The 22,012-nt window shown below is 47.3% G+C and overlaps 1 protein-coding gene across 1 annotated transcript in view; it reads right to left on the minus strand.

Annotated features, from left to right (window-relative positions):
* Window positions 1–22,012, minus strand: part of ZCCHC14 (zinc finger CCHC-type containing 14) — a 61,195-nt gene that overhangs the window by 31,478 nt on the left and 7,705 nt on the right. Inside the window, 1 exon segment of the mRNA XM_024735555.1 lies at window positions 4,285–4,408. Within this exon segment, the coding sequence (XP_024591323.1) occupies window positions 4,285–4,408 (124 nt within the window).

Raw genomic sequence — 22,012 nt, forward strand, 5'->3', positions numbered from 1 at the left:
AAGCATACTCTCGATTTTGGAACTATTAAAGACTATGTTTATAAAAATAAAAACATGAAAAATGCTTATAATATTACCTGAAAAATTATAAACTGTATGTATAACACGACTATAGTTGTTGTTTAAAATGTTAAAGAAAGACTAAAAATAAATTATCAAAAATGATAGGGTTGGGCTTCCCTGGTGGCGCAGTGGTTGAGAGTCCGCCTGCCGATGCAGGGGACGCGGGTTCGTGCCCCGGTCCGGGAGGATCCCACATGCCGCGGAGCGGCTGGGCCCGTGAGCCATGGCCACTGGGCCTGCGTGTCCGGAGCCTGTGCTCCGCAATGGGAGAGGCCACAACAGTGAGAGGCCCACGTAATGGAAAAAAAAAAAAAAAAAAAAAAAAAAGATACGGTTAATTGTGTTTGGTTGTGGAATTATGGGTAGTTTCCCTGCCAAATTTCTGTAATGCGGTTTCATAATTTTAGAGTGTTTACCTACACGCATATAAATTTGTTGACGACCCACTTAAAGTCTACTGGTAGATAATGCGGCCTCCCTCCCTCCCACCACCCTCGTGAGCCCTGCAGACTGTGTCATCTGTCACACACGAAGTCTCAGTACTTTCTGAAAAGGGCCAGCAAACTTGTGTCAACTTGGGGGGCTAGATACCAAACCATCACCTGCAGGGAGAGAACACATCCGAAGACAGGATTAGCACCAACTGGAAAGACCCCGAGCCCGAACGGGCACGATGGGAAGAACGCTAGGGGGCTGGGAAGGACGTGAGCCTCGCTGGGCTCCAGACTGTGCAGAGGCTCAGGGCAGGGCACCCAGGGCTGGGAACCCGGGACTCGAGGCCACCAGCCTGCTCTCACGTAGAGATGCAAAGAGCAAGGTGGTGTGCTGTCTGCTTTTAACATTTCGTGTGTTCAAACCTTTCTTCTTTTCTTATTCACGACGTACACTAGGAATTCTCCTCAAATCTTACAAGTTAGAGCACACTAAGATGTGTAATTGCACTGAACCACCATTTATATAATTATAATTTTATAATTGGATCAATGCCTAATTTAAAAACCAGAACACTAACGTAACTGAAAATGGAGGGAGGGAGGGAGATGTGCGCAGAAGAGACTGTAAAAGGCCCCGCAGTGACAGCCCAGGCAAGCATCCCCAAAGGCCTGAGCGGGGTCTGGCGGAGTCACAGATGGACCAGAAAACCACTCCCCGGACCTCAGCCCGGGGAGCTCCTGCTAAAACCGCCACAGCCTAAGGGCCACCAAGGGCCTTCAAACGATCTACAGGAGCTGATGGCCGGCCACCTCACACCGAGAGAACACGACACCTAGAGATGATGGCTTTAATATGTCCCAAGAATGCGGCCCCCTTTTGGAACATTTTCCCTAAAGTCTTCTAGAAAAAACCGGGTGGTTGGTAGTTTTCTGCCAATTATGTGTTTTACTTGATTTCAAAGTATCTTTATGAAATAGCTTAATTCTGTACACTCAATAACAAGAAACCAAAAATGACCAAAACTGTGCCAAAAGAAAGCACAGTAAAGAGGGTATTATTCATGAGGAAAGGCAAAGATGGAAACAGTCATGTTCCAGCACAACACCGTCTTCTCTCGAGTTCTATACAACAGTACTCAGTGTCTTCATACTTAAAGACACTAAACCAGACTAATATTTGAGATGCCTCCAGCTTTACAATCGTTATTACTGAAATCTAGTTTTTACCTAAAACTTGAAAACCTGTATTCTCAAAAGTCTCAGGTGAATAATGACGTCCCTAAAATATCAAGTTACTTTCTCACTTTCATTTAGTTGTCTGTATTGATGGGAATAATTTTTTAAAAACACTGCTTCTTTTAACTGTCCTTAAAATTCAAACATACACTACTATGCTGATTAAACTGATCCTCTTTCCTATATCTTTTTAGGTCATGGTATATTTAAGAACTCTGTAATTTATTTTTCTTTGATTTTTTTATCATCTAGCTACCTTGCATTAATTTGATTTGTTAGTTCTCCAGAAATATGGAAACAAAAGCAGTACATGATCCAGAAAACATAAAGCTGATAGAACGTATTTCTAAAGCAGCAGAAGTAGGGAATGAACGCGCACTCCACTGGAATGGTTAGTGATGTGGCGCCTGAACCTAGGGGCCTGAGGAACTCACTTGTTTATGTATCAGGCAAACGTTTTACTCAGCCTTAGCACGCACGAGACACAGGAGCAGCCGTAAGTGACGGAAAAAGGAAAAGTTCACAGCAGTGCTGTGGGGCTAGACCTCAAAGGGAAGGGCCCGGCGGGCAGAGCGACACGGTGGTCAAGGCCCAGGGATGACGGCACCTGTGCTGGACGAAGCTGTGCCGTGGCGGAGACGGGTGACAGGAGGCCAGGGCAGACAGGACAGACCCACAACCCACTCGGCAGGGCCAGGGAAGCCAAGGGGCTCTGCAGTCAGACAGGCTGTCTGAAACGTGACACTTTCCAGCTCCGTGACCTTGGGCGCAGTTATTTAATCCCTGAACAAAACGTGCTCTGTGGGACTGCGGCATCACCTGGCGGGCTTCCACAAACTCCAAGCGGCTTCCCGAGGAAGGCTGTACCTGAAAATCTTCACAATCAATAGTACAGAGAAAAAGGTAATGCTTTCACTTCATGTGTACTTGAGTTTCCTTTTCTACTCTCTTCTAACACAAGTGTTGGGATCCCAGCTTATCTTAGGAACACTGCTTATCTGTGACTCAGTTCTCCCGTCTGTGAAATGGGGACTGTTGTTAGAACGAACCAGCTTATACCTGAGCCCCACAGGTTCTTAGGAAGATCAGATGAGTTAATGTATGTAACGAGCTTGGACACCACCTGACAAGAGCAGTCAGGGTTTCAGATTGTCCTTACTGCTGTCCCCTGAGCTTCAGTACTGAAGAAATACAAAAATCTGACCTCTTTACAAGCTAAATTGTGTCACTGAAAACTTCTAAGAAGCAGAGACAACCCACAACAGAAGTGGGATACAGAAAAGACAGCAAGAAAACTTTAATAACACTCAGAGTGGCTTCAGAGCAGTAACAGGGCACCGGGGAAAGTGCGAACGACAAAACCGGGTTTACCTGCTGGTCAATTTCTGGGCGGAGGAGACCATCATCCCCACGACCACTGGCTGGAGAATACCATAGATAATTAGCAAGGTCTGCCTATTCTCTAAGGATTATGACGTCTGAGAGCAGACAATAACGGTCCTACCACAGATCTGCCTTCCCGCACCCAGGCACATCGGCAAGAGAGTGACAGACACAGCCATTCAACTGGCAATTATGTTAAAAAACAGGAACGAGGGGGTCTTGACAATCGTGCCTACAGGAAAAAGCACAATGGTGAAGGAAAGGCCTTCCCCTTAAGACTGCGAGGGTGTAGGACACAGGCTCCAAAGGTGCGGGGATGGGCTGGGGACGAAGGAAGCAACGCCCCATCGGGAGGCGCTCCTCCCTGGGCGACACATGCAAGGAAGAAGTCCTTCGGAGCGAGTGAGTGACAACCACCCACCCGGAAACTGAGGTCCTGCTGTGTCTTCAGAAAGACTGACCCTCCAGCTGAGCCAGAGGTGAGCCGACCACGCGCTCCCAGGGCTGCTAGGAGCGCGATCTTCCCCCCTATACACACCGAGCGCGTTTCCAGGCACCCGCGCCCGGTTCTAGACCAGGAGGCCCAGAGAGCCCTGTCTCTCCCCAGCGAGACCCCAAACCCCGCACAGCTGGCCGGGGGACAGCCAGCCCGACTCTGTCTAGTGTGGCTGCACAAAGCCAGACCTTCAAGAACCAGGGAGCTCGGCCTCCTCCCAGACGTGCCCTGCCGTCTCCAGAGGCGCACTGTCCACACTGAGCTAGTGCAACTGCATGAAATAAATCTAGAAGTTCAGGCCCCTACTCGCGTGAGCCACGTTCTCCAGGCTCGGAAGGCACGTGCGGCTGGTGGGAACCGCCTCAGTGCAGAGAGAACACACCGTTACTACACAGAGCGCTACAGGACGGCGCTGCCCTACGATTCAGGACCCACTGCGCTGTGGGGCGGGGAGAGACCCAACAACTCTCACTTCCCCCTCATAAACATCAAGATGTGAGATGTTTACGGCCGAGATCCACTCGTGTGTAACTTGCAGAATTTAGAAACACAGTACATCTTACGAAGACTAGCATCCCCAAAGATCTGAGCGTACCTAACCAAACGCCACTGCGAACGTCTCCCCCTACATCCGATGCTGCTCCCCTCTGACCCTGCAGACCAAGCGCTCACCTCTGGAGTGCTTCCCTCCAGGCCTCTTGGGCAGCGACTCCTCCGTGGAATGCGCGGATGTGTGCAGGGCGTTCTCCAAGCTGTTACCGACACTGCTGACGGGGGTCTCCGTCCTGGGAGTGACCTCAGGGGACAAAAATAGAAACATCTTATTTTCTTCCATGTAGTTCATATGGAATGATTTCCATTTTTATTTAAAAGACATTTAAGTTTATTGTATCTTCAAACTTTTCTATAAAATGTGTATTACTAGTGCAACTAGAAAGCACGTCCAGCAGAAGACAAAAATTTCACCAACCCGCTCCTCACCACTGAAATTTAAAAACATCCCCAGTTTGAGCAAACGTGGAAGTTCATGTCTTGTGCCAGTGGTTGGTTCACTCACTGGATAGAAACTGTTAACCAAACCATCAGGAATCATATACCTATATGTGAGGCAAAACCTGATTTTTTTATTTCTTCAAATCATAGAATTTCCTATAAAATTAATTACACAGCAGGACTTAATACAGTCCTTCTATAAATCTTGAAAAAAAAATAATAAAATGCTCTACAAAAAACCCAGTAAAGAACAGAATACAACTTGATCTATTTGGGGGGGTACCTTTCTAAAAAGCAGATTCTAAAATTACAATTCCATTTCTGGGACTCTGTCATACGAAGTACTTACACGTGAGAAAGATGTGGGGCGGGACGCTCACTGCAGCATTTGTAATAGTAAGATACTGAAAACACCTTAAACAGCTACTGATAGAGACCCAATAAATAAAGGACTGCTGCCCACAGATCCCCACTCTGCACGATAAGGAAAGCTCACCTAGACCAAGTGTCCAAAACAAGCCAGAAGGAGTGTTCCCTGCCCCCTCCCGTCTTAGGGTTACAGTGAACGTGTCCATGTGTAAATAAACAGTCAGGGCCCGGAAGGATACGGCAAACTCGTAACCGTAAGTGATTTCAAGACATGAGAGGAGGCTTTCTTGGGCAGGGTGGGGAGGGTGCAATAACTTTCTTTTTTTCCCCATAATAATGACCAGTATTTGAAAATTTTATAGCCAAATATATTTACTACTTGTAGGATTTAGAAGAATAAAAATGACCAATGCTTTAACGTCTTTATATTCACAATTTAATGTACATCAAAATTTCAAAGGACAGTAGAGAAAAATTAAAATTTTAAAGTTTATCAAGAGAGGTGAGTTTTAAAAGGTGGAGAGGGGCTTCCCTGGTGCTGCAGTGGTTAAGAATCCGCCTGCCAATGCAAGGGGACACGGGTTCAAGCCCTGGTCCGGGAAGATCCCACATGCCGTGGAGCAACTAAGCCCGTGCGCCACAACTACTGAGCCTGCGCTCTAGAGCCCGTGAGCCACAACGACTGAGCCCACGTGCCACAACTACTGAAGCCCGTGTGCTAGAGCCCGTGCTCCACAACAAGAAAAGCCACCTCAATGAGAAGGCCGCGCGCCGCAACGAAGGAGTAGCCTCCGCTCGCCGCAACTAGAGAAAGCCCACGCCCAGCAACGAAGAACCAACGCAGCCAAAAATGAATGAATGAATGAACGAATGAATTTTTTTAAAAAAGGTGGAGAAACACCATGCTACATACACAACAAAGGAGAAGATCTGGGAAAAAGTGGAGCATGCCTTCTGGTCCCAACCCTGACCCGTGTCAGGAAGCTCTCTGGCCTTCACTGTCCCTGGTTCTCCTTGTTACCTGGACAGCAGGTGGGCGGCAGCACATCCTCATGCCCTGCTGTGTAAAGCCCGGGCCCGGGGCATCAGGCAGAGGCAGAGGGCGTGGAGCAGGCGGAGGTGGCACCACTCCTGCAGGGCAGGACGGTACATGCCATCTCGGAGACAGGACACCCAACCCTTCACAGACGGAGCCGCAGTGACACCACAGGCTGCCCACAACAAGCTCCGCCTGCTCTACCTGCCAGCCTCTGGCCAGGAAGGCCTCCTGCTGTGCACGGGGAACCGCAAGGACCGCACGCAAGGACAGCAACTCACCGCAGGTCTGGTTAGTCTGCAAGTTTATGTAGCTCGAGGAAAGAACTCCTCCCCACCCAGTATTCCTCCAAAAGGTCAATTCATTTGATAACATTTACCAAGATGTTATCAAGACAGCTACATTTTTCAGTTACTTATATTTATAATTTAACTAAATTGGATTATTTCCTTAGGTGTGGCAAAGTTTCTTTCATCATCCAATGGTCAGAGTATTCCAGAAATGAACTTCTCTCCTATTAAATAAGATAATAGCACTAACAGGTACAAGTAATTACTCAAAGAGCAAGATTTTAAATTGCAAACAGTAAATATTACTTTGGGAAACAACTCAGGAGGTTACTATTTTCAGCTACACACTGAACGTAACGGCAGCAGACTCCCCGCATCTGACCTGACTCCTAGGAACCCCTGTGTTCTCTTAGCTGCCCCGGCAAGTAATTCTAGGTCCTGGTCCTAAGAAGAGAGAGGCTGAGCTGTCTCAACAACCGACAACGGAAACACTGGGCCTGCTGGCCAGTGAGGAACCTCTCCGCCCCAAGCAGAGACACACATGCCCCTGCCCACCCTGCAACAGCCCAAACGGCAAGAGCAGAACGCCATCCTCCAGACTCAGCCTGTGGGGAGGTGGATGCAAGAGTGGACCAAGTGCCCTCCAGTCCCTCTGGTTAACACTGTGGTTGGAGAACGCAGCTTGTGAAGCAGGGGAAGCAGACCCACACGGGGTTCTCAGCCCTGACTGCACGGGGAACCCCAGGGCACTAAAAGAATGCAGGCCGACACCCCGCCAAACCAACCAGGACTTCTGGACTGCGGCCGGGACACTGGGGTGGTTCTTTTGTTTTGTGCGTGAAGCTCCCAGGGCCCCAGGTCCAGATGTCTGACTGTCCCCAGAGGAGAACAACGAGCTCCTTCCCTGGATTCACAGGAAAAGCTACGGGGTGTAGGTCAATGTGCCGTGGCTACGAACAGAAAGGGAAAAATCTGTGAGTTCCCCATCGAAATGTAGGCACTGCATCTGACATAAATACATGAAAGAAAACTCTTTAAAACTGTAACTACTGGAAAAAAAATATTTGTTTTCCTTGGTACTTTTTCCGCAAAGCATTTCCTCCTACTCTTCCAAATGTTCACTTTTTCCAACCAAGCCTTTATCTTTCCTTTGCTCCTTTGTTTACATTGAAAGCTGTCTTCACTTGCATTTCCCAGAAATGCTGTTTGGGGTTATTTCTGGTCAAGTTAATTTGCCCCACGTGACCTATGCAGTTCAGCTCAAGTGCTCTCTGACTCAGGCTCACAAGCAGGGCCCAGTCAGCAGCTTGGTGGACACGAGAATAAAGACTCGCTCGGTTCCCAGTGTCGCCTTCTGCTGCTGCTGGGAAGGCGCTGAGAAGATGCTCTCCAATGACAGAGCCCAGCTCAACCTGGACGGATGTTTCCCATTAGGCTCAAAGTCCCTTTTCCTGCAAGCAGCCGGCTCTATTTCTAAACGACGCCCGACGTGCTTGCCGGCCAGCTCACCTCCCGTTTCACCTTCACAGCCGGCCTCTCCTATGGCCCACGGGGTCTGGCTCCTGTCACGGCCCTGACAACCCCCACGGCTCCCCTCCGCTCCATCCACTGCGGCCACCGCGGGTGGGACCGATGGCCGGGAGGCCTTTGCCCCAGCTGTGCCCTCAGCCGGGAGCCCCTCGACCCCATCTCGTGCACGGCTCCGGCTCCACAGCTGCGGCTGCAGCCTGCTGAACATGCCACCATGGCCAAAACTTCGTCTGGCAACGTTCAGCTTCCTCCACTGCACCTAGCTCGTAGGGTTTTTGTGAGAATTAAATGAAAAGCACTTAAAGTAGCTAAGTGTGCTGGAAAAACAGCCAGGATCCAGTGAGATGTTAGCGGCGCTATGACCATTGCACGTGCCGGCCAGCCATGAAGGCCATTACACAGGCTCAAGTGCCAACACACGGCACTGTGAGGACACGTGGAGGCGACACATGCCCACGAGGTCCCGCAGAGAAGCTCCCCTGGGCGACCTCGAATCCGGGGGCAGGGTCTGTGCTCGACCCCACTGTCCGCACCCCGAGTACAGCACGCAAAGCTGCACTGCTGACCACGCCCAGGGTCCAGGTCCAGGGAGCCCCACGGTTTCCACATCCCCGTCCCTGGAATCTGGGGGCTGCCTCCCCCTCTAAATAGACACTCCACCTACAGATGGACTCTTCCGTGACAAGCGATCAGCGCACTGCAACTACAGGTAGACAAATGCCCTTACGAGCAATGCTCACATGTCACAGGCGAGCAATCTCACCCCCAACCAGCAAGTGCAAATCGGTGCAAGTGTCCCAACAGCAATTAGGTGCACGTAACAGACTTTTCTTACATCTGTCCCTCTGGACCCACTAGTCCCGCTGGGAGGAATCTATCCTAAGAATATAGCCAGCGATACAAAGCTTTGTGTGCAAGAAGGTACATCTTAGCTTTAGAAGGACAAAAATAGGGAATTCCCTGGCAGTCCAGGGGTCAGGACTTCGAGCTTTCACCGCTGAGGGTGTGGGTTCAATCCCTGGTAAACTAAGACCCCGCAAGCCGTGCAGCACGGCCGAAAAAGAAAAAAAATGACATAAATATCCAGCAAGATTAGTATTTAAGTACGTAAATAAATTTACATCCAGGGGCTTCCCTGGTGGCGCAGTGGTTAAGAATCCACCTGCCAATGCAGGGGACACAGGTTCGAGCCCTGGTCTGGGAAGATCCCACATGCCGCAGAGCAACTAAGCCCGTGAGCCACAACTACTGAGCCTGCGCTCTAGAGCCCGCGAACCACAACTACGGAAGCCCTCACACATACAGCCCGTGCTCCACAACAAGAGAAGCCACCACAATGAGAAGCCCGCACACCCCCTTGCCACAATTAGAGAAACCCCACGCACAGCAACGAACACCCAACGCAGCCAAATAAATAAATAAATAAATAAATTTACATCCATATGATTAAATATTACACAGCCTTTGGGAGTAATGGTTGGGAGTCCGCCTGCCGACGCAGAGGACACGGGTTTGTGCCCCGATCTGGGAGGATCCCACGTGTCACGGAGCGGCTGGGCCTGCGTGTCCGGAGCCTGTGCTCCACAACGGGAGAGGCCACAGCGGTGAGAGGCCCGCGTACCACAAAAAAAAAAAAAAAAAAAAAAAAAAAAAAAAAATTTCAGAAAATGAAAGGCACGGAGAACACTCACACTTAGATGTGTGAATTTTGTAATATATAAATTGTGTAGATACATATACTACAGGCACTGAAAAAATAAGAAAACACGCCATAATTTTAATAGTATTTACTATCTGAGTGATTAAAAATATACTTTTCTGTTTTTCAGTTTTTCTGGAAGGAACAATAACTATTAGAATTAGGGAAAAAGTTAAAGATACTAAGTCTAAACGAGAGCACCTTCCTACAAGATGCAAACAGCATGAAAAAGTCCAACAAAAGCAAGTCCTAAAACCGCAGCTGCTCACCCCTTGCGCGGCTGCCTGCCCACCCCCAGGCCTGGGGCGGTCTGGGAGCTGTCGGAGGTGCTGAGCAGGACCCGCAGGACAGGAAACCCCGTGGTCTAGGGAGGACGGCGGAGCTGAGGCCTCGTGGGACCGGGAGTCAGCCAAGCAAACACCCGCAGGAAGGGCTTCCAGGAGCAGGGACAGATGGGTTGGGGCCCCGAGTCTCCAAGAGGTGCACAGCAAGGCCTCCTTGGCCGAAGCTCATGAACGCCAGGGACCTCCAAGCACAAGCATGAACTCCAGCAACTACAAACAGAGTCCCTGATCTTCAACGTGTTTTCCAAGTACCACCTCTATACTGGAAAGAACAACATGTTAAATACTTCTAAGTCAATGGGAAAAAAATACATAAAATCAAGAAGAAAAGTGATTTGTAAGCATTTTACTAAAATAGTGATTATGTGTCTCTAAAACCCAGAACAAGAAAATAGACAGTTTAATAGTGAAAGTTATTTGCTGACTTAGGCAAGCGGAAGCCAGAGCTAACCAAAAACCGTTTTCCACATAAAAACACTGCTTTTAGTATTTCTTACCCTAGGGCTCTGCTCATTAAAAAAGAGAAAAGGAGGGAGAAGAAAACGATTACCACTCAAAAATCTCAGCACAAGGTACCAAGTACGTAACCAGATGAGTTCCAGCAAAGCGGCTCGAAAGCCACGCTCTTCCCTAGCAGCCTTCAGGGCGGTGCAGCCCCACTGCGCAGCCAGCCTCACTGTGCACACCGGGAAGCTCAGAAATTCAACTCCAGGCCACCGTGCAGCCGGCAGCCGGCAGTTAAACCAGAGCCTGGCGGTGGGGGAAGGCGCCCGGAGCCTGACACCCAGCAGGGGCCACCATCGTCCAGCTGGTGACACGGCCGAGGCGCAGGGCGTAGCAGGACAGGCTTCGTCTGGACAGCCGCACTGCCTGCCTCTCATTCAGAGGTTTATTTTAAACAATGTCAACAGCTTAGGTGTATTCTCCTAGAACTGAACAGACAACAGGCAGCAAATTTAAGGCAGGGGCAGGAGAGCATTAAAAACAGTGGTGTCGAAAGAAAGGTGCAATGTTAGTGGTGAGGACCACGAATGACGCAAGGGGTCACGCAGGAGTATTATTAAACCCAGAACTTCGAAAGGCACAGCCACGTGGGATCTCAATAAACGCTGAAGACAACACTGAATGTAAAATACATTCCCTTTAGGAAAAAGGTAAGGCGTGTGACCGGTGTACTCGTGGAAACCACTTCAAATGCAGGGCTGCGGTCTTCTGCACGGCAATGTCAGTTTCAGGTAGAGTTTCTTCTCGTGGACATCACGGCCGAAGTCGGTCCTTCTCACCCTCAGGACCTTTGACATTAAGTGCACATACTACACACCATGTCGTTAGCGTGTGCATTTTGGCCAGAAGTGTGCTTAAATATTGGGGTTTTCTTTGAGAACGTGAGTCAAAGTCTAGTCATAATGAGTAAACTGGGCTCTAATGACCATTTTGGTTCTAGACGTAATATTCAAGCACCAGAGATGAACCTCGCAGAGCAGCACACATTCCAGTGGTTGCTGTCTGACTCCCCGGGGTGCGAGCCACGATACGGGTTCAGTCCAGAACACTGGGGCATCCGGGATGGGGGACAACAGGCACCCAAAGCAGCTGGAAACGAGCAGCAGCCACCCAGCCGAAGACGAGGATGCACCAAAGGTCCAGAGAGCATGAGTAACACAGGCCCTGGGGAGTTACTTCTACGGGAGCCACTTGAGCAGACGCCTGTTGCGAGCACGGCCAAGCCGCTCAGCCGCTCAGGGCCAGGCAGCTGCTCAGGGAAAGACCAGGCCGGAAAGGGCCCAACGCGTGATCAGAGAAGACACTCAGGTCAAGAAGTTCAAGAGGCGCCTCCAGCCGCAGATGGCAGCAGACCCTGCACCTGAGAGGCACACGGGTACGGGCGCTGAGCCTGCCCTTTCACACACCAGACCCTCCTCAGCACCCTGCGTGCCAGAACACCTCAGCAAGCATCTATGTGCAGTCTCCAAAGGACACGCTAATCTCAAGGCACCGGGCCAGCCCATTTCTCCGCCTCTGCCCAGAGCCTCACCTTTACAGTGACGCGAGTCCCAGCAAGCGGGAAGCACTCCTTCTCAGCTATACTTCCTCGGGGAGCGTTACTCCTTCTTGGACCCATGGTCTACACTGACCACAGCACTTGGATTGCAAAACACAGGTGGTTCTCCATTCAATAACAGCTGAGTAGTCAGAGCAATATTTTGCAGATAAGCATAAGCTCCGGAGAAAGCATATAAAACAATGAACCGACAAAACCAAACACAGGAGAAACCAGGGGGAGGTCTCAGCTTGGAAGCGAGACGTGCATGGGTGAACTCCTGTGCAGCAGGCCTAGGCCGCACCAGAGAGAAGAGCAGCTGAAGCTCAGGGAGGGCCCCAAGTCTCACCAACCCGGAGAGCCAGAGATCCGAATGCTGGGGGACTCCAGCAGCTGGAAAGCGAGAGGGAAAGCCCGAAAGGACAGCGCCCGGAAGTGGAGCAGCAAATCCTGCATATGACTCCCGCCCACGCTCCGCGTGAGCCCTGAGCCGGGCACCAAGGGCAGGCTCCTGGCGGTCACCCCAGGACCAATCAGCTGCACGGACCGCAGCAGCCAGCGGACGCCGGAGAGGGCCTGGGAGGAGCCCAGCCAGGTCCACCACACCAAACAAACGCAACTGGGCGCCAACACCCTTCAGGAGGACAGAACAAAATCCAGAGTTTCTACAACGCCTCACACACAAAGTCCAAGAAGCGATCCGCAATTACTGGCCACATAAAGAAACGAAAACGAGACCCACAGAGAGAGAAAAGGAGGGCAGGCACAAGACGAGCCGGAGCTGCGGCCCGAGGCAAGGGGCGAGAAGCGGCTGCTGTAACGAGGCTCCGGGACGGGAGGGAAAATATGCCCATGGTATACGAACCAAAGAGGAGATCTCAGGAGACAAACAGAAACTGTTTCTAAAAATGGAAACTCAGGAAGCAACCAATGGCCTTCAGTAAGTGAATGGATAAATCAACTGTGAACTTCCAGACAACGAACTATGACCCAGCTCTGTAGAGAAATGAGCTCTGCAGCCAGGAAAAGACGTGGGGGAAGCTTAAATCCATGTTCCTAAGTGAAGAAGCCCATCTGATCCCAACCATGTGACATCTGGAAAAGGCAAAACTATGGAGACAGTCAAAAGATCAGTGGCGGCCAGGGGTTGGGTGGGGGGGCGGGTATGAATGGGTGGAGCACAGAGGATTTTAATAACAGTGAAAATACTCTGTTATACTGTAACAGTGGATATACGTCATTACACATTTGTCCAGACCTATAAAACATACACCACCAAGAGTGAGCCCTAACGTAAACTGTGGACTTTGGGTGATTACGATCAATTTTTCTGGGAACCTAAAAGTGCTCTAAAAAATTGTCCTAGAATAACAAAAAAAAAAATTTAATGGAAATTCTAAAACAAAAAGTGCTATTTCTGAAATAAAAAATCCACTGGATGGCCTTAACAGCAGTTTGGAATTAACAGAAAAGTCAGTGAACTTCAAGTCAGATCAGCAGAAAGCGTCCAATCCAAAACACAGAGAGAGAGAAATATTTTGGGGAAAAAAAAAAAAAAAGAAGAACAAAGCTTCCAGGACCTGTGGAATAATATCAAAAGGTTTAACATACCTGCAGCTAGAGTCCCAGAAGGAAAGAGAGATGGAGACAGGAAAAACCGTGGAGAAATTATGGCTGAAAATCTCCCCAATTTAGTAAAAGACATAAATTTACAGATCCAGGAAGTTCAAAGAACAGCAAACAAGATAAATTCAAGAAAACAACACAGTCAAGCTGCTCCAATACCAAAGCCAGAGGTGATCTTGAAACCAGCCATAGGAAAAGAGCACTTTGGATACAGAACCATAAAACGAATGATGGCCAGAAGACATGTCTCAACTCTTTTAAAAGCTACAAGAAAAAGAACAGTCAACAAAGAATCCTACATCCAGTGAAAACACCCTTTAACAATACAGGGCAAAACAAAGCATTTTTGGATAAAAGAAAACAGAGAATTTCTTGCCATCAGCCCTGCACTCCAAAACATGCTGAAGAAAAGATTTCCAGACTGAAGGGATATGGTAACAAACCGGTTCTTCTGTAAGAAATGGCAAATACGTGGGTAAACGTAAAAGACTATATTTTATCTTAACTTAAAAAATATATATTCCTATTAAAGCAAAAAATATATTGTAGGACTAAACAGCCTATATAGAAGCAATACATATTTAACCACAGCATGAAGGACAGAGAAACCTTATGGGTACAATACAACTGCAAGATTCTCACTCTCCACATGAACTCCAGGAAGGCAGACTGTGAAACTTCAGTAACCCCTGGACCAGCCACTAAAAATCGTGCAACAAAGCAAGCCCATAGCTCAAATGGAGTCTATGAGTCCCCTTAAATGAAGTTCCAGAGAAGGTGGAACTAATCAATGGTGGGGGAAAAATAGAAGAGAAAAACAAGAAAAAAGGCAGGAGGTAGGAGATAGCAGGGTTTGATGGCAGTAAAGGTGGGAACTGACCCAAAAAAGAATGAGGACACTTTCTGGGGCGATAGCAATGTTCTGTATCTTGGTAGGGGTTCATTCATTTACCAAAACTCAAGTGGTGAACACCATTCACTCACTCACACGATACACTTAAAATGTGTGCATTTTGTGACACACACGTTAACACACTGAAGAAGAAAAACCACGCGATCATCTCAATAGATGCAGAAAAAGCTTTTGACAAAATTCAACACCCATTTATGATAAAAACTCTTCACAAAGTGGGCAGAGAAGGAATATACCTCAACATAATGAAGACCATAGATGACAAACCCACAGCCAACACCATTCTCAACAGTGAAAAGCTGAAAGTGTTTCCTCTAAGATCAGGAGTAAGACGAGGATGCCCACTCTCACCACTTTTATTCAGTGTAGTTTTGGAAGTCCTAGCCATGGCAATCAGAGACAAAAAAGAAATAAAAGGAATCCAAATTGGAAAAGAAGTAAAACTGTCACTCTCTGCAGATGACAGGATACTATACATAGAAAATCCTAAAGATGCCACCAGGAAACTGCTAGAGCTTATGAATGAATTTGGTAAAGTTGCTGGATACAAAATTAATGCACAGAAATCTGTTGCAATTCTATACACTAACAATGAAATATCAGAAAGAGAAATTAAGGAAACAATCCCATTTACCATCTCATCACAAAGAATAAAATACCTAGTAATAAACCTACCAAAGGAGGCAAAAGACCTGTCCTCTGAAAATTACAAGATGAAAGAAACTGAAGTCGACACAAACAGGTGGAAACATATACCATGTTCTCAGATTGGAAGGATTAACATTGTTAAAATGACCACACTACCCAAGGCAATCTACAGAATCAATGCAATCCCTATCAAATTATCAACGGCATTTTTCACAGAAACAGAACAAAACACTTTTTAATTTGTATGGAAGCAAAAAAGACCCTCAATAGCCAAAACAACCTTGAGAAAGAAGAATGCAACTGGAGGAATCACGCTCCCTGACTTCAGAGTATACTACAAAACTACAGTAATCAAAACGGTAATGGTATTAGCACAAAAATAGAAATATAGATCAACGGAACAGAACGAAAGGCCCAGAAATAAACCCACACACTTACAGTCAGGAGGCAAGAATATACAATGGAGAAAAGACAGTCTCTTAAATAAGTGGTGCTGGGAAAACTGGACAACTACATGTAAAAGAATGAAATTAGGACATTCTCTAACACCATACACAAAAATAAACTCAAAATGGATTAAAGACCTAAATGTAAGACCGGATACTATAAAACTCCTAGAGGAAAACATAGGCAAAACACTCTTTGACGTAAATCATAGCAGTATTCTTTTGATCTGTCTCCTAGAATAATGGAAATAAAAACAAAAATAAACAAATGGGATCTAATTAAACTTAAAAGCTTTTTACACAGCACAGAAAACCATAAACAAAACGAAAAGACAACCTATGGAGTGGAAGAAAATATCTGCAAACAGTGCGACCAATAAGGGATGAATTTCCAAAATATACAAACAGCTCATGTGGCTTAATATCCAAAAAGCAAACGACCGAATCAAAAAAATGGGCAGAAGGACTCCCCTGATGGTGCAGTGGTTAAGAATCCACCCGCTAATGCAGGGGACACAGGTTCGAGCCCTGGTCTGGGAAGATCCCACATGCTGCCGAGCAACTAAGCCCGTGCGCCACAACTGCTGAGCCCGTGCGCCACAACTACTGAAGCCCGTGCACCTAAGAGCCCGTGCTCCGCAACAAGAAAGCCACTGCAATGAGAAGCCCGCACACCGCAGCAAAGAGTAGCCCCTGCTCGCCACAACTCAGAGAAAGCCCGCGTAAAGCAACGAAGACCCAACAAAGCCAAAAATAAATAAATTTATTTTTTTAAAAAATGGGCAGAAAACCTGAATAAGCATTTCTCCAAAGAAGATATACAGATGGCCAACGGACACATGAAAAGATGCTCCACATCACTAATTATTAGGGAAATGCAAAACAAAACTACAATGAGGTATCATCTCACACCCGTCAGAATGGTCATCATCAAAAAGCCTACAAATACCAAATGCTGGAGAGGGTGTGGAGAAAAGGGAACCCTCCTACACTCTTGGTGGGAATGTAAATTGGTGCAGCCACTATGCAGAACAGTATGGAGATTCCTTAAAAACTAAAAACAGAGCTATCATATGATCCAGCAATCCCACTCCTGGGCATATATCCAGAAAAGATGAAAACTCTAATTCAAAAAGATACATGCACCACAATGTTCATAGCAGCACATTTACAATACCCAAGACACGGAATGTCCATCGACAGATGAATGGGTAAAGAAGATATGGTATACACACACAATGGAATATTATTCAGCCATAAAAAAGAATGAAATAACGCCACGTGCAGCAACATGGATGGACCTAGAGATTATCACACTAAGTGAAGTCAGACGAAGAAAGACAAACATCATATGATATCACTTATATGTGGAATCTAAAAAATGGTACAAATGAACTTACTTACAAAACAGAAATAGACTTATGATTACCAAAGGGGACAGCGGGGCGGCGGGACAGGGGGACGGTATAGATAAACTAGGAGGTTGGGATTAACATACACACACTACTGTATATAAAACAGGTAAACAACAAGGGCCCACTGTATAGCACAGGGAACTATATTCAGCACCTTGTAATAATCTATAATGGAAAAGAATCTGAAAAAGAATTTATGTATGTATAAGTGAATCGCTATGCTGTACACCTGAAACTAACAAAACATTGTCCATTAACTATACTCCAATTTTAAAAAATGGTTAGCAAATATAAAATACCTAGCTAGTGGGAAGCAGCCGCATAGCACGGGGAGATCAGCTCGGTGCTTTGTGACCACCTAGAGGGGTGGGATAGGGAGGGTGGGAAGGAGACGCAAGAGGGCGGGGATATGGGGATATATGTATACGTATAGCTGATCCACTTTGTTAAAAAGCAGAAACTAACACAGCATTGTAAAGCAACTATACTCCAGTAAAGATGATAAAAAATAAATCAGTTAAATTAAATTAAAAAATGGTTAGGGCTTCCCTGGTGGCGCAGTGGTTGAGAGTCTGCCTGCCGATGCAGGGGACACGGGTTTGTGCCCCGGTCCGGGAGGATCCCTGGGCCCGTGAGCCATGGCCACTGAGCCTGCGCGTCCGGAGCCTGTGCTCCGCAACGGGAGAGGCCACAACAGTGAGAGACACGCGTACCGGAAAAAAAAAAAAAAGTTAAAACAGGAAAAAAAAAGTGTGCAAGTCACAGAATGTACGTTTTACCTTTAAACTAAACTATACATACACTGAGCTGTAATACTGAGGATATCAACGAAAGGCTACTGAAAGAATAAAAATGAATGAGTAGGGGTCGGGTGGCTGGGAGAAGAACCACATCACTATGACAAAAGGTTCCGAGGAGCAATCAGAGCCGCCCAGAGGTGGCTGGGCGCCCGCAGCTCACATAACTGCCAATGCCTCCTACTTCCTACTCCATGAGCCACAGAGCTTAGCCTCCTTTGTCTTCTCATTTCATATTCTTCAGGGTTTTCCTCTCACTTTTAACGATGAAGTAAAAAAGCCCACCACTTTTAACACAATTTTGGTGTCACATAATACACACAGCCCCTTACTCATGTCACCTCTGAAGTTACGCAGCCTCAAGCCCTGTGTCTGTCTCCTTGCTGCCAGAACGGGGACAGGACGGGATGGGATGGAACCTCCCTCACAGGCTCACTGGGAAGACCGCGCACACACATGAGAAGCAGCCTGCAGAGTGCCCCGCACAAGGCACGTACCCCTCTTGTGTGCGTGCTCCCTGTCCTCTACTCATCTCTTTCCTAACAATTCTGAAAGAAAGAGAGTCATTGTGATTGGGAAATCAGCCTCCCCAACACGAATATGAACAGCACATTGGTTCACGAGCTTCACACCCAGGCTTTAAAGTACAGGAAAAAACCCACACAAAATAAGTGTTTTCAGAAAAATCCCAGCCTGCAAAGTACCCGTACCAGAAACATACTCTGTCAGGAAGCTGGCGACAGGAGGATCATCCTCCCACAGGGAAGAGCGGAGTTCCGGAGAGTATTTTAATACTTAATTGCGTCCAGGTGGAGTACACGCACCACCCAGCGCTTCCCACACAACCTCAACACCCAGTACGCTCAGAGTATGTCATTAATTTAATTGACTTTATTATAGCTAGGTTGTTACCATTATTCCCAAGCTTTTAATTTTTATTAAAATGCCCAAATGTGATGGGAGAAGGGACTGTTTCTCTTCCCCACAAATTAATTCTCCTCCTTTTTCAAAGTTATTTTTTCTAGTCTAGACTATAATATTTCTAGAAGTAGTTCCTACATATACATGTTTTAATTAGATTCACTGTGAATCAGTAAGAAAATTGAGGATACAATTTCTTTCTAGTAATTCTACTGAAGTTCTTATGTAAAAGACCCAAATAACTAGGAAATGATGCTATAATGCTCCCTTCTTATAATGAATCTGATGTCAGTGTTTAAAGCATAAAAGACATATAAACTAACAACTGGGATGATAACAGTCGCTCGGTTTACTGCCGTTCTATAGCACATTAAAAAACATCTAGGCTTACCATGATTTACAATTCTGCAAACACTAAAGGAAAACAGCGAAAGAGCCTTACGTTTAGAGACACAAGCTCTAAGCTACCTCTCCAAGACGACTTGATCCACGTGCACGGCTCCACAAGTGACCAGCCCACCAGAGCACCGGACGACCACACGCCCTGTCCACAGCTCTCACCTCCTCCCCAGCTCTGGGTGTACTTGTCCATAAACTTAGTTTTGTCACAGCGTAATGTAAAGCCAAACCATCCCATTCAGAGAGTTTCTCCCAACAGAAGCTCTTGCACGCTGGCTTTTGAAAAAAAACCAAGTAGGATACAGATGTTAAAATTTCACTAGAATCTACGGCTGTGTAATGCGTAAGAGAAACAGCCATTGGATAAAGGCTATGGAGAGTGTGAGTTGGTAACAGATATTACTAATAGGGCCATAGAGAGGAAAAGCACTAAGGAAGAAAAGGTTTTCACTGGGGCGGGGGGCCTTTCATAAACATCAACAAGTCCCTTCCACTGGGTTTTCACCGACTCTCAGGACACAGCTCCTCCTAGGTGGCAGGGACCGCTGGCCTCTGGGATTGAAAGACAGAGACACAGTCTCTGCCCTCCAATAAGGCAAAGTTTGGTGATGAAAACTTAAAGAACCCTACTATAGTAGGGTAAGGGCTAGGCCAGCAGGAGCCAGAAGAAGCCTTATTTAATACGTGTGCACCAGGAAGTGCGGGCTAGGGTGCCCCAGGCAGCAGGTGTCCCATCTGAGAGAACAGCATCTGCAAAGGCTCAGGGCAACGAGGCAACACAGCGAACAGGAGCAATATAAGAGCTGAATATAGCCAGGCGAGGGGCAGATCACAAGGGACGCAGCACACCACGCTGAGAACTGCGTGCCAGAGAATAACCCTCCTACGGGCATCTTACCAGGACCGTTCCTGTGCCACCCTGGGAACTGCCGTTAGAGGCTAAGAGGGGCCCAGGGAGACTACGGGGTGTTGCAGTACACAGACCCAGGCCAGGGAGACGAGTAGGTGTGGTACTAGACTACAACCAGGTTAAGGTCGGCACCTGAACATGTCACTGTTATTTCTAAAAGGAGTTAAGGTACCGAAATTTCCGTTTTAAATTTAACCAAAAAACAAAAGAGAGAAGTTATAAAGTTGCCTCTTGTAGACTTAAAACAATGGCATCAGTTAATTCTACAAAGAGGTCGTCACTCACTCACATTCCCGTCTGCTTCTTGACTTGGGATGAGGCGGGGCCGCGTGGGGCTAGGGCTGTGCTTGTCCCCAGAAGATGGCTTTAATCTGTACCCTGAATCCCTGATAAACCACCCCAAATCCACCTACTAAGGAGTGTCCCACAGATGTAACCATCATGCCAAGTGTGTTAGGGAGAGGTGAGGTGGGGAGAGAGCAAGGGACAGACAGACAGACAGAACCAACGCTGACCCGGGCTGCGGCAGGGCCGATGGAGAACAGTAAGTCTATGGAGATGCTTGGGACATGAGAGCAAGCTGGTTGAAAATGAGAAAGCAGGCGTGGGCTCCTGGCTGGGGATCAGGACAAGGGCGCAGCAGTAAAGGATGGGAAGAGAGGACCTTGCCTCTGGGCACACTGAGCTCCCTGGGACACCCAGCTGCAGCTCAGTCCCAGTTAGTTAGAGATTTGGGGGTAACCAGAGAGAGTGGCAAAAACACAGCTGAATATGTCATGAATTATAAAGTAACAAGAGAAGAGAAAGGAGGAGAGAAGCCTGAGGAATACCATCATCAAAAGGGCAGGAAAGCAGGAGAGAAACGGAAAACAAATGCTCATAGAAGCAGGAGGAAGTCGGCGGTGCCAGAGAAGTAAGGGAGGGGGCCCGGCTCCCAGGCAGCGGGTGACTAGGCCCCGCCCAGACCCTTTAACCCAGCATCTCAGCAGCCCCATTTGTTTAAAAAAAAATAAAATAAATAACACCATCCCCTGGGGAATTTCACTGCGCAGGGAACCCACAGAACAAATGAGAGATGAGAAGGATAAGGGCTGAAAAGTAGCCAACGAATCTGGCAAATAAGAGGTCATCAAGATAAAGACATCAGTGAGACCCAATAGAGAGTCTAGAAGTAAACCAAAACATACTTGGGAAATACGCCGTATCGTAATAGACAGCACTTCAAATCTGAGAGGGAAAGGATGCATTATTCAACAAATGGCACTGGGACAACTAGGTGGTCATCTGGAAAATATAAACCCAGCTTTGTACCTTACACCAAATAAACTCCAGATGGATCTGTTAAATGTAAAATGAGAAACCACACGAGTTTCGTAAGGAGACACCACCGGGAATGGTTATCATGTATAATGCATGATGTGTATATGAGCACAATCTATGCATATGTATAGTACTAGGCACGACACATTATGTACACTGCATTTCTAATTGGGACACAACACCCAGAAGCCAAACGAGACTGGTAAGAATGACATTAAAAACAAACAAACAAACAAACAACAAAAACTGCATAGTAAAGTCTTTTGGAAAAAACCCAAACCTGGAAAACAAATACCTACAACTTCCACTAAAGACAAAAGGACAATTTCCTTGAAACTTAAAGAGCTCCTAAAAAACAATAAAGAAAAGATCAACAACCCAACAGAAAGGGGCAAAGGATACGGAGAGCTCAACAAAGATAAATAAAATGGATCACCCGCAAACATGTCCCTGCACTGAGCAGCATTCCTCGCCTAAGTGCCCGGCAGCAGCCAGCGGTGCGCTGACGCCCCGCAGGAGGGGAGGGACGCAGACAGGTGCTCACACACGCTGTGGAGGTCCCACAAGGTGCAGCTCGGCGACACCCCAAATAATTACATAAGCGCAGACCATGTGACCTGCCACCAACCCCATGTCCAGGCTTCTGCTCTGGAGACACACCTACCAACATGTGAAAGGCCACATGCAGGTGGCGCGTGCGTGG

This window comes from Neophocaena asiaeorientalis, unplaced genomic scaffold (genome assembly GCF_003031525.2).
Source record: "Neophocaena asiaeorientalis asiaeorientalis breed wild unplaced genomic scaffold, Neophocaena_asiaeorientalis_V1.1 scaffold40, whole genome shotgun sequence".
Taxonomy (NCBI): domain Eukaryota; kingdom Metazoa; phylum Chordata; class Mammalia; order Artiodactyla; family Phocoenidae; genus Neophocaena; species Neophocaena asiaeorientalis.